The 12,412-nt window shown below is 40.4% G+C and overlaps 2 protein-coding genes across 4 annotated transcripts in view; one reads left to right on the forward strand and one right to left on the reverse strand.

Annotated features, from left to right (window-relative positions):
• Positions 1-7,019, forward strand: part of LOC122403416 (putative inorganic phosphate cotransporter) — a 38,270-nt gene extending 31,251 nt beyond the window's left edge. For all 3 annotated transcript variants that reach the window (XM_043406928.1, XM_043406927.1, XM_043406926.1), the window contains exons 3-8: positions 599-841; positions 2,242-2,329; positions 2,626-2,852; positions 2,918-3,067; positions 3,152-3,526; positions 3,636-7,019. In XM_043406928.1, coding sequence (XP_043262863.1) covers positions 599-841; positions 2,242-2,329; positions 2,626-2,852; positions 2,918-3,067; positions 3,152-3,526; positions 3,636-3,821 — 1,269 coding nt within the window. In that variant the 3' untranslated portion in view covers positions 3,822-7,019. The remainder of the gene's footprint in view (positions 1-598; positions 842-2,241; positions 2,330-2,625; positions 2,853-2,917; positions 3,068-3,151; positions 3,527-3,635) is intronic.
• An 859-nt stretch (positions 7,020-7,878) lies between these two features.
• LOC122403417 lies at positions 7,879-11,364 on the reverse strand. The gene is made up of 5 exons (XM_043406929.1): positions 11,287-11,364; positions 9,555-9,691; positions 8,901-9,074; positions 8,685-8,801; positions 7,879-8,621 (listed from the first exon to the last, which is right to left on the reverse strand). Exons 2-5 carry the CDS (start codon positions 9,672-9,674, stop codon positions 8,547-8,549), a joined length of 486 nt encoding a protein of 161 aa, XP_043262864.1. The 5' UTR covers positions 9,675-9,691; positions 11,287-11,364; the 3' UTR covers positions 7,879-8,546.
• Between the last annotated feature and the right edge of the window lie 1,048 nt (positions 11,365-12,412).

Genomic DNA, 12,412 nt, shown 5'->3' on the forward strand with positions numbered 1-12,412 from the left:
AGTCAGTCTTCCGTGCACAGTTACATGAAAATCCTTCTCCTTTATCTTTCAAAGTTTACTTTACCGTTATACGAGCGAACAATTTCCTACTATTTTTACATAATATACAAAAATCCTTCTATTTCATTAAAAATATAAAACTTCATGTTGTTGAATAATTCAACAATTACAAAATTGAAATTGAACTTCAAAATGTTTCGCAATAGTCAGTACACCAGCTATTGCGGGACAGATGTCGCTAGTGACACCGCCTTGGTTTTTTGAGGTTAAGCTGGTATTACTCTAATAACTGTACTCATTTCTTACATCGCGAGTAGCTTTTAATTTCGAATGTGCGTTAGTCGAAGGATTATAGACGTCACGGTGACGTTTGGTCCATTTCAGGCGAACAGCGAAAATGCTGATAAAAATAGTTAAACGGACTCTCGACTGGACCGCCTATTTCAACCAGTTAGCGCGGCAACCCACGCGGTTCAAAGTTACGGATCGTTGGCGGATTCGTTCGTCGAATTAACACCAGAATTGGACAAATTTTTTTTGTAATATTTTATCACGAACAAAGCCCGATAAATATTTTTCGCTAAATTTTTTGTTCCAGAGCGGTAGCGACGGAGAGTTCCCGTGGAACAGTAAAATGCAGGGCTATCTGTTGAGTTCCTTTTTTTACGGCTATGTGATCACGCAGATACCATTCGGTATACTCGCGAAACGTTACGGATCGAAGTACTTCCTCGGTATCGGAATGCTGATTAACTCTGTGTTTGGATTGTTGGTACCACTATCCGCGCACTCCGACTACTATTGGCTCATGGTCGTTCGGTTCATTCAAGGTCTGGGCGAGGTAAGCAACTCAGATTTTTGGACCCACGACATCCTCCTTACAACCCGAGATCATGGCCTGAACAAGCACTTTTTGAACATAATTGGTCTTGAAACGTAATGGCCGATGAGTATAACCCGAATGCCAAAAATATTAGTCTCTGAAGATTATCGTCCAGTTTTTATTTAAAAAGAACTCGTCTAGATCTTGATCTCCACAAGGAGAAGATTCGGTCGACTAATTCCTGATTTTGATGGGTTCGAGGTGAAAACAATCGTTAACATTATCATTCACGAGACCATTATCAAAGCATTACTGACTTTCTCCCAACGAGAATGAGTCCAAACATGGCCCCAATCGGACCACTTTTAATTATACGGCATCATAGTGATTTTCAAAAAACTATCGACGATGTATAATTTAAGATGGTCCGAATGGGGCCGTGTTTGGACTCATTTTAATCGGGAAAGTCATGCCTACGCATTGGTAATATTTTTATCAAGAAATAACTGAAAACAATCGTTAACATTATCATTCACGAGAATATTATCAAAGCATTACTGACTTTCTCCCAATGAGAATGAGTCCAAACACGGCCCCATTCGGACCACTTTTAATTATACGGCATCATAGTGATTTTCAAAAACTATCGACGATGTATAATTTAAGATGGTCCGAATGGGGCCGTGTTTGGACTCATTTTAATCGGGAAAGTCATGCCTACGCATTGGTAATATTTTCATCAAGAAATAACTGAAAACAATCGTTAACATTATCATTCACGAGAACATTATCAAAGCATTACTGACTTTCTCCCAATGAGAATGAGTCCAAACACGGCCCCATTCGGACCACTTTTAATTATACGGCATCATAGTGATTTTCAAAAAACTATCGACGATGTATAATTTAAGATGGTCCGAATGGGGCCGTGTTTGTACTCATTTTAATCGGGAAAGTCACGCCTACGCATTGGTAATATTTTCATCACGAAATAACGTAAAATACTTTTTTTTTAATTTATTTTATTGCTATTTAATTTCTCTCGGTATCAGCCTCGGATCGAGATGAGAAATGTCGATTCTTGTATAAAGATTGCTTACTATACTCGTTAAAAGTCACCGAGCGGACCCGAGTTCGTGACTTTTATCGAGGAAGCCCCATCAAAATGGATTGGTCAGCCGTGTCGCCTCTTTGTTGCCCCTCTAAATTGCTGCCAGTTGAACAAAAAAAAAAAAAATCGATTTCTTTTTTCCCGGGTATAGAGAAATGCTCACGAAACGAAAATTGACGGGTAAATAAGAAAAGTAAAAAATGAGAAAGGGGTGTAAAATTCGATAAAAGCCCCATCATATTGTGAACGCTTTTTTGATCGTTCGGGTGTATTTCCTCCCCCTAGGAATGGATTATCCCTATTGCAGGGTCCAATTGTGCCTTGCACGCACGCGATGCTGGCCAAGTGGATACCGCCGAACGAACGCAGCAGGATGGGAGCCTTCGTGTACGCCGGTAAGCTGGTTCACTGCGATCTTTGTTTCCGCGTAGCTCTCCCTCCGCCAGTCCGTCCGTCCGGACGCGTCTTGGTCCGCGCTCTCTAACTGCTATCGATGGAAACGGGACCTACCAGGCCGCCTCGGATATCTTCCGTTTATCGGGATACTTGCTCTCTCTAATCCGTCGGATGCTTCTGCCTCTCCTTCATCTTTTTTATTATTATTATTACTATTATAAATCACTACTATTTATGGCTGCACGCCACGCTGCCGCGTTTTTAATCGAACCCTTTCGTCTGTTTTTCCATCCAGGTGCTCAGTTCGGTACGGTAATATCGATGCCGCTGAGCGGTATTCTGTCTGAACACGGATTTAGCGGTGGTTGGCCATCGATCTTTTACGTGTTCGGGGCAGTAGGTACCATATGGTGCATCGCGTTTCTGCTGATGGTCTACGAGGACCCAGAATCGCACCCTCGTATCGCCGAGGACGAGAAGAAGTACATACTTAGCGCTCTGTGGGGCAACGCAGGAGCATCCGTGAGTAAAACTTGTCATGAAAATTTATAATGTACCTGCATATAATTAATTTTATATATTTCCAGTCCCCACCCGTCCCATGGCGGTCGATCGTGACGTCGCTGCCATTTTGGGCCATACTGATCGCGCACATGGGTCAGAACTACGGATACGAGACGCTGATGACCGAGCTACCGACATTCATGAAACAAATCCTGCACTTCGACATTAAATCGGTAAAATGGAGGACACGTTTGGTCGTCTAACAGTCGATTGATCGAGTGGTATATAGGTTATGTAAACTGTCGTCCATGTTTTAGAATGGCTCCATCTCCTCGCTCCCTTACTTAGCCATGTGGATATTCTCCATGGTGATCTCTCACATTGCCGATTGGATGATATCCAGCGAAAAATTCAACCACACGTACACACGGAAGATTATCAACAGCATCGGTCAGTTTGGACCCGCGGTAGCGCTGGTAGCCGCCTCCTACACCGGATGCATCTCTTGGTTGACGGTCACCATTCTAACGATCGGCGTGGGCTTAAACGGTGGTATTTACTCAGGATTCAAGGTGAATCACCTCGACATATCTCCAAGGTTCGCCGGAGTGTTGATGTCGTTCACCAATTGTCTGGCCAATCTTGCTGGTCTCCTGGCGCCAATCACAGCTGGATACATAATCGACGGACCGGTAATTATCATACTACAATTTCATTTGGATGTTTAGTTACCACTATTGGACGTGTGCTTGACATCTACAGTTATTCTGGTACTTAGAAAACTAAATTTTCGCATTCCAGCCGACGCATGCAAAATGGAGGATGGTGTTCATGATTTCGGCGGGCGTCTACATCGGGTGCGCCGTTTTCTATATAATATTCGGTTCCGGGGAGAGACAGAGCTGGGATAATCCAGATAAGGACGAGGAGAAGCACGAAAAGCAGAACTTGGACACCGTGAAAACCATAACGGAGACGCAACATTGACGATGAGCTTGTTTGCGCGACGGACTCTTGTTTACTCTCTCTCTGTCTCTCTCTTCTTGCCACTCTGGCGAACGCACGGTTACTCGAGACAAGCCTGGCTACCTTTGCCCCCGTCTACGTTCATTCCTGCCACGCTCTTTCGATCGTGCGAAACTGATTAGTCGCGAGAAAGCGCTGAGAGTTGCCGTGAGATTAACGTCGCTGGCATTCAGGTTCGTGCAAGTTTGTGATCATTGCGGTTCGCGGTTCCGTATTCCCTGCCACACCCCTACCCGACTTTATTTATTCTTTCATACCGCGACTCCGCGTGCCAATCGCCGTTAGGATTTAAGAACGCGCGTCGAAATGTAAAGGCAAGCACGCGCTATCGTGTGTCAGAGTCGGGCAAATTTTATTCAGGAATAACGTAGAAAAGTGTTCGATTCGCTCGTAAAACAGCTATTGTCCGTGCTTTTGCTAGCTTAAGTGTCGATTTCCTTTGAGGGCAGCCATTTTGGAGTAAAAAAACGTTAACAAGACAGAGAATTAACGTATGCCTAAAAATTACTTTGTTTGCTAGACAAATTTTATTCTAAATTTAATGATCTGTTACGTACGTATCAAGGAGATCAATGTTTGTTAATTCGTAGAGGGCGGTTTAAAGAATTATCAGATTCCTAACCTTACATTTTTACGAATCTCTTTTGGCGATCCAATTCGTGGACCCTGTTTGTCCAATATTTCTCAAAATAACGTTCTTAGGTGTGAGATAAATCAATGTTGTAAATCTTGATTTATTCGCATACAATACACTAAATAAAACAGAAATTTACGCTATTCTTCGGGGTCCGCGGATCCACAGGTTAAGAACCACGAATCTAGTATATCCAGACACCGTTCGCAAAGGGTTAGAAGATCCGTTAATGGGTTTTAATTTACATACGAATCGAAAATTTGTATTCGCCATTCGTGAATGAAATATGCCCAATTTTGCTGTATGCATCCGATCGAAAGAGTAAACGAAAGCAAGAATGCAACGCGATACGTGGACTGGGAAGCAGGAAACAGCCGTGTGCCTCTCTGGGGGGAGGGATCACGGCCGATGGAATTGCTTCCTTCTACTCTGCGTCGTTCCGATCAGCTTTCCGATACTTCTGTCGCGAGCAATGTTTCCCACGACATCTAGTATCGTTTTTTTTTTGGACGCCATTATTTCGAAATACGCGAACGTTTCGCGCAGCCAAGTAAGTCGAATCAAAAACGTAGTGTTTCAGCACGATCTGCGAATAGAATAAGGGAGCGAACGACAGTGCGCATGTGTGTGGTTGTTTGTGGATGCGTGTATGTCCGAGAGAGCGAGAGATGCGCGAAAAGAAAGACAGCACGCTCGAGCTGAGAACAGATAGAGACGACGAAGGCGAGAGAGAATTTTACATTTTTATAAAATCCCAATTTCGTTTATTGAAGATTGCGTGCCTTACGATCGAGAAATGCCAGAATAAAGATTTCATCGAAGTTTCTTCGAGTCTTTCGAATCCGCTTCGTCGCGTTTTTTTCACATTGCGCGTCTTGGTAGCGAAATAAAATGCCTGGTGTCCATCGGAGACTGTCGCTATTGAAATCTATTTGAAAGCAAAGAGTTTCTTTTCCACGAACGCGAGCGATCACTCCATTTGCTCGTGTTAAAAAGGCTCTTATTCTCGATATCGAACTGTAAAATAATACTCTCAAGTGAACGTCAGGCATAAAAGTAGATTCCCGCTAGACTCATGACACGGACCAACAGCTCCTCTTACGGAAGTAACTCGGAAATCTGGGGAAAATTTTGTTCGGTTGCCGAATAAGTTAAACGTTCGTTTGTTCTTTGTGAAATGATTCGTTCTGTAATTCAAATTTTGATTTTTATTCTACGAGTAACGAAGGAAATATTTTTTTTATTCATTGTTCGAAACTTCTGTATGGATAGACAATTTTTACTGTCTCTGGACATGTGAAATAGAGTTACTTTCGCAGGTAGTATTGTGCCATAGTTGTGATCATGTCGGGGTTCTGGCGGAGACCTACCTTGACCGATCGATCGATCGAATCGACATCTGTTCCCGTGCCCGTGCACGTACTTGCGTTGAGCGCCTCGTACTCGATCGGTATTCGTTCGCGCAATATATTTTCAATCGTAGAGAACGCGTCGTCGTGCGTTCGAGACGTACGAGTGTGGCAACAGTATTAGAGCGAATATATTCTCGCGTTCGACACCCCTTTCGTCGCGCGTTTTATCGCAAACAACTGCCATTTTGTATTGTATCATTGACATTAATCGCAGAAAAGACGAATGTTCTCGATCGTCCATGCCTCGGAGCCGGGAATCTTTCATCGCTTCCAAAGCGTTTGCGAACAACACGTTTTTGCAATACAACAATGGTTTATACATATTGTAGATATATCTCTACGCGTAAGTTTCTACCACGCTATAGACGTTAGAAGAAAAAAAAAAAAAAGAAAAAAGTTATTGCTCCTACTTATTTATACAACGTGTACAAAGCAGAAAAGAAATATAGGGGAAAAAAGAAAAAAAGCCAACTTCGAATGTGCCGGAAAACGATAAACATTCGAACGATAGGATGTATATCTGCATAGTGGAATGCATTTTCTCTTTTTTTAATTATTATTGTTGTTGTCATTATTATAATTATTAATACTATTATTATTATTGTTCTTGTTATTGTTATTATTATAATTATGATCATCGTCATCTTCATCGTCATTGTTGTCATCATCGTAGCCATACGTCATTATTATTACCGTCAAGTTGGATTATTATTATTATTATTATTATTATCATTGCACGACGAACCATCCATCGAAACGTCACCGAAATATGTTACTACGGATACAGGATGATCCTTGTGTTTTGTTTCGTGTTTTCTTTCCGCATACGTAGCTAGGCGTTCTTTCTTTTCGATCGACAACAAATTATCCGCGCATCCACGGGTTCGAACAAATCTTTGCAATAGTTCTGCTTGTAACGTTCAGTTCTTATTCGACCGAACCTGTTCATAGTACCTGCGTCCTCCTGTGATCATGTACCGAGAATGTGCCTTCGATAACTTATTTCGAAGCACCAATTGGTTCGTTGGTAATTCAGGAATAATGTAGTCGTTAAACGGCGACTTGCGCTTTGAAATTCGCGCGCACTCGCGTGTCCACACCAGCGTACATGGCTTTAAGATACAATTGCCCGCTAAAATCCAAATTACGTCAGATCCGGTCCCAACATTGTTTCTCAAAATGTTTGTACATGTATATATAGGTGTATATACGTATTATCGACGATCGCGATAGCAACATTCGTCCGCACATTGTACGAAATAATTTACCGTCCCGTCGAGAACTGTAAAGCAATCGATTTAATGTTTGGGATTGATATTTTTATATAAACATTTACGAAACATTGTACATACAGAGAAGTCGCGATCACTTGCGACCCTGCCAAATTGTAATTTCATCGTTGGAATTGTAAATAATATGTGATAATACACGAGTGCAGGTAAATAAAATGTCGCTCAAATTACAAGAACAAACACGTCCTGGTCGGTGGTGCTTTATTTCACTCTGCCATAAATCGTTACTTCTGTCGCCGATTATTTCGTCATGGCGTAACCGTCGCTGTGGTGTCAGAGAAATTCCTAAATCAACATTCGATCGGAGATACCCAAAATTATCAGAGACGAGGTATAAAACAAACCAGATATACAATGTATTTTTTTTTGTCTCCCAGTTATGGAATTCTAGAAATCATTAACATTTCAATGTCACGCAATAATCGACGTTAACTTAATTTATTTATAAAGAATGAAAGCTGTACGGTCCAGAATTGAGCATCAATCGATTAATTTCATTGGAGTAACCGATCGATTAAGATTATTTAAAGATTTCTAGATTATTGAAATACGTGAGGACGTACATCATTTATTTAAAAAAGAACGTATGTGAAACTATAAGAAGAACGCAGCCATTAGCTCATATTATTTGCTATGTAATTAATAATTATATTAAATACATAGAAAATAGTAATCCCCAGGTGTCACCGCGGGTGATGTTCGTTTCACCTGAGAACATTAATAATAGTGTTATATGATTCAAAGCTTTATGGGTGTCTAATACTTTCGATCACCATTTTAATCAGTCGTTATGTCGTTGCAGTCAATTTCTATCTTAATGTCAATAATCTGTCCTTGAGACAATCTTTATTTCATTTTGTTTTCTTTCAATATAAATATTATTTATAATAAGTATACATGTTAGTATGTATATATACATATATACTTTGTATAATTGTATGTACGAATAACGTATATGGAAAATTCGTATGAAGTATAAAATGCAGATACAGTATATCGGTCGATAGGGAGTCTATATAATGAGTAAACAAAAATCTATAACCGAAATAGTAACTTTTTCATCGTTTTGTGCGTTTGCAACGAGCATCGTGTGGTCGTTGATACGTAATGCGTTTCGAAAGATGCAGCAGAAATATTTGTACACACGTGAAATACGACAAATATCGTTTGACAAATTGTACTTCTATATGAAAAATCGTGACTTAGATAATACTCGAATCGCGTTCGATATCGAAACACCGGCGTGAACCAAATCTCTCGACGGTCTATAGATGGCGCGAAACATATTGTATGCACGATTTAAAGGCAGGCAGGTGTTTGAAAATTCTTGGCGAAATACAAGATGCCTTTAAATTCCTCTGTACGTGCGTACAGCCATGATCGTGCTCAAAAAATATAGCGCCGAGTTCACCAAACCGCAGATCTGAAAAAAGGTTAATCGGTTAATCCGAGCACCGAGATACGTGTATCAGTATAATCGACTTACAGCAGCGCCCATCGTCACTTCGTAACTCCTTCCGTAGTTTCTGTTGGAAACATGCACCAGATACGTCAACGATGCAGCTAGATATAATCCGAATGCTATAGCATGGTACATAAGTTCCTGTAAGAAATATACACTCGTTAACCTCAATGTAAAATTGTTACTTTCGATTCGATCCTAATCTAACAGTTCTGGAATCGTAGAGGTTATAGAACTTACATAGATGGTTTTGACGATGATGGAGGACGTTGAAAGCGATGCTAGGCAACTCACAACGATAATGAACGTACCGATCAGAAACGTTGTCGCAATTAAGAGGAAAAAGATCTCAGCGGAGATTGTATACACGGAGTGCTCATGACCGACTATTCCCACGCAAACGATTCCCAGCGCCTGAAATATAAAAATAAAATATTCGCAGATTTCAACATTAGAACAACAAACCTCTGCCCAAATAACAGATTTTAGACTTGAACTTTGAATTTAGAGAAATTATTCAGGTGTTTTAGTCGGTGACGTCTCCACTCGTTGACTTATGTGATTATTTGTTCTCCGTAAAAATGCAGCACGCGAATTCAGCGTACCGATTGCGTTAATCACAAGTTTACGAACGGAAGCGGAACTTTGAACCGATAACAAAAAGTTGCGTCTCAAATACTCGGGAAAAACGTGTGGGAAGCCGGAAATTAAAAAAATAATGAAAATTTGCGAACAAGTAGAGTGAGTCGTCCACAACGAGCACCTATTTTTTATAACTTTTAGGGAGTGTGAAATTTAGAAAATGCAGAATATCTTGAGAACGGTGAGAGATGTTTGAAACAGTTCTAACAAAGCTGGCATGTTTTTTTGAAACATCAATTACTTAAATCTTACCAACTGCAACAACTTTATAAAGCCGGTCCACGTCTTCAAGTAGCCACTGTTGACGATGACCGCCGTAGAGCTGCTAGTCACCGTTTGCGTCCTGATTGTTACCGAGTGCGACATTGTCATTCCCTTCGTTATCGATACTGTAATTACAAAGTGTCCCCGTCACTGGTAAACACAAAATTGTAGAAAGCAACTCCAGCGCGTTGCGTTCGTGGTCTGCGGGGGCGGTAAGAGGGTCAAGGACAAGATTTCGAAGCGCGGCCTAAATTATCAATGGCGGCTCTTCCCTTTCTCGATACCCAGGAATAGCATCGTGTCTCGTGTTTCATTTACTCAAGCGACTTGGAATTTTTCCCCTCGCCTCGAGAAGTATTGGAAACTTTCCTTCTAAATGAACCAAAAATATCGAACGAAAAAATTACATCGCACAGACCGATCAATCCCCTACCAGACATTGTTTAAAACAGTTTTTTGTATATGAATTGTCCTAACTTAAAATGTAACTCTTAGCAGTTATATTTTTACTAAATACAATGTTTATTACTCGAAGTAGGATCTATCACAAATAATCCATTTTTCTGCCTATGTAGAAGTTAGGTGTACAGTTGTAGTAATACAGTATTGATAGTAAATAACAACGAATTATGCTTCTCACAAGTTTCTTTCATCCCTAGCTTTATTGAGAATACGTTCAATCGATCGTCTGTTGTTGAATGGCGAGAGTACACGAAACCACGCGCGAGTGTAACCTTGCGTGGAATAGGAACGATACTTTCCCTTTTCTACCATTCAGACTCATCGCACCCTTAAAGTTTCTCGCTGATCGATAAAGCCTGGCTGGTCAAAGATGGCCAACGCTGTTATCTAGATACAAATCTCGTATCTCTATGTGCAACGAAATAAACTAGATATATTTGTTATTCTTTTATTCCTTAAAAATTTCAAAATATTTGTACAAAAATTTATTTGTCACTCTCTGATTTATAATACACTTAATTTTACAAGATTTTTTTTAAAAAAGATAATCATTTTATTCGTTCAAAAAACAAAATTGAAATTATAGAACGATATTATATTTAATCAAATTCCACCCATATTTGGGAACGACCTTAAGAACCACTTTCTCTTTTTTTCCGGTGATATTACGCACAATGCGATGATACAAACTTAAAAAAAAAAATACTAAGCACATACGTGACTCAATTCATTTCTCGAACGATTGCTGATAAAACTAAAATAAAGCTTCATCCGCAGTGTCAAAGCTACACGCTTGAGGAAGGTTCGTGTAACGGAACAACAAAAACGTATTACGGACACTGCCCGAATTAGCAATGTGCTGTCACCGGTTATTTTTAAATGGAACAACAACCTCACCTACGCTACGAAGTCTCCGTCGATACAAATTAATAAGAAAATCGGCGAATTCGTTCAACGACGGGATGCTTTTATGTCTAGGATTATCGTCTTTCAACACTTGATGGAAATTAGAAAAAAACATAGTAACAACTACACCATAAACATCGTTGTAACTCGCGAATGCGGTGTAAGAATTGCCTCGTGTCGATAGGTCGTTTTCGTTTCCCGATGTCGTTGCACTTTCCGTAAAGAGCATTCGACATACGTCACGTTTTGTCTAGACGATAACGAGCATCGTGCTAGCCACGCGTTTTACAATTGGACACAATAATTAGGAAAAGTAGGCACAGCGAGCTACGTAGAAAAGAGTGAAACTAACCTTATTCAGGTACGTGGTCGCGCAGTGACCGTCTGCGTTTGACTGAAGTGGACGGTTTCACGGTTGTGTTTCCAACGCGGTGCCATGAATAACGTCACTGATGATATCATAAGCGGGCGAAGCAATTTGCTTTCCTTTTTTAAATACGACGTCTGCGCGAAGCTGTGCAAACGAACACTGGCCGGTTCTAGGTTGTAATAAAGCAGTACGATGGGTCAGAGATCGGGCGAAGCTTTTATCGACAGCTAGGGACGAAAGTAATTCGTACAATTAGGACATAATAATAAATACAGATATATTAATAAATATAATTATACGTACATTGCCGTTCAAAACTTTGAAGCACCTTTATATTCTGTTCAGCGAGACGAGGCGGAAAAAATAAACAAAAGGTTCACATAATCGCTACTCAGGGCCAGACGTGGCCGAATAAGGGGATCAAAAGTGCACCCAAATCATTCGATAGCTTATCCAAACACTTTCAACGAATTTTTAATCAGAAATCTCGACTTGAGGAGTAGCAAAGGGATGGCAAAAAAAATCATGTTTTTTCACAATTCCTCTTGTCCTATAGTATATAGAAATTTGAAAAAATTCAAGGACACTTCGAATACCGAGGCACATATTGTGGAATTTTTTCAGAGTTTTAAATTGAAAAACTAGGTTTTAAAAATGGCGTCGTTGGCGCAGAGGTAAATCAGACCATAAAACCGTTGGAAGTTTTTTTTTTGACCGTAGGTTCGAGTCTGTTAGAGTACTCAGGGACTCTAACTGTGGTTCCGGACGAGGGAAAAGACAGGGTAGAGAAATTGTTACAAGTTTTCAAATAACTTTTTTATTACAAAAAAATATAATCTATTATTCGTACAAAAATTATAACAAAACGGAAAAACGGATAAATAAAGATTAACTGGACACAGGCTCACGTTTCGGCTTGGTCCGCCTCTTGCTCCAGTCCTTCTCTTACTGCGTCGGAGGTTTTCTGTAACAGAAGTTCCGGCAAATATGATTATTTTGCGGACAAGTCAACGATTACGCGCTCGTCAGCTGCTTATCTCGCGCTCCATCGACAGTCTGGTGTGCTTGGAGGGGAGAGCTAACTGGCAATTCAGTGCAATAGCTAGTG

The sequence above is a fragment of the Colletes gigas genome, unplaced genomic scaffold, assembly GCF_013123115.1.
Source record: "Colletes gigas isolate AHSC1104 unplaced genomic scaffold, ASM1312311v1 Colletes_gigas_Sc00051, whole genome shotgun sequence".
NCBI lineage: Eukaryota > Metazoa > Arthropoda > Insecta > Hymenoptera > Colletidae > Colletes > Colletes gigas.

Bases quoted from the DNA above. Each gene is read 5' to 3' on its own strand.
- LOC122403417 (XM_043406929.1), bottom strand. From the start codon at position 9,674: ATGACAATGTCGCACTCGGTAACAATCAGGACGCAAACGGTGACTAGC. The intron at 9,075-9,554 runs GTAAGATTTAAG...TTTATATTTCAG, and splicing joins TTATAAAGTTGTTGCAGTTG to GCGCTGGGAATCGTTTGCGT. The intron at 8,622-8,684 runs GTAAGTCGATTA...ACCTTTTTTCAG, and splicing joins AAGTGACGATGGGCGCTGCT to ATCTGCGGTTTGGTGAACTC.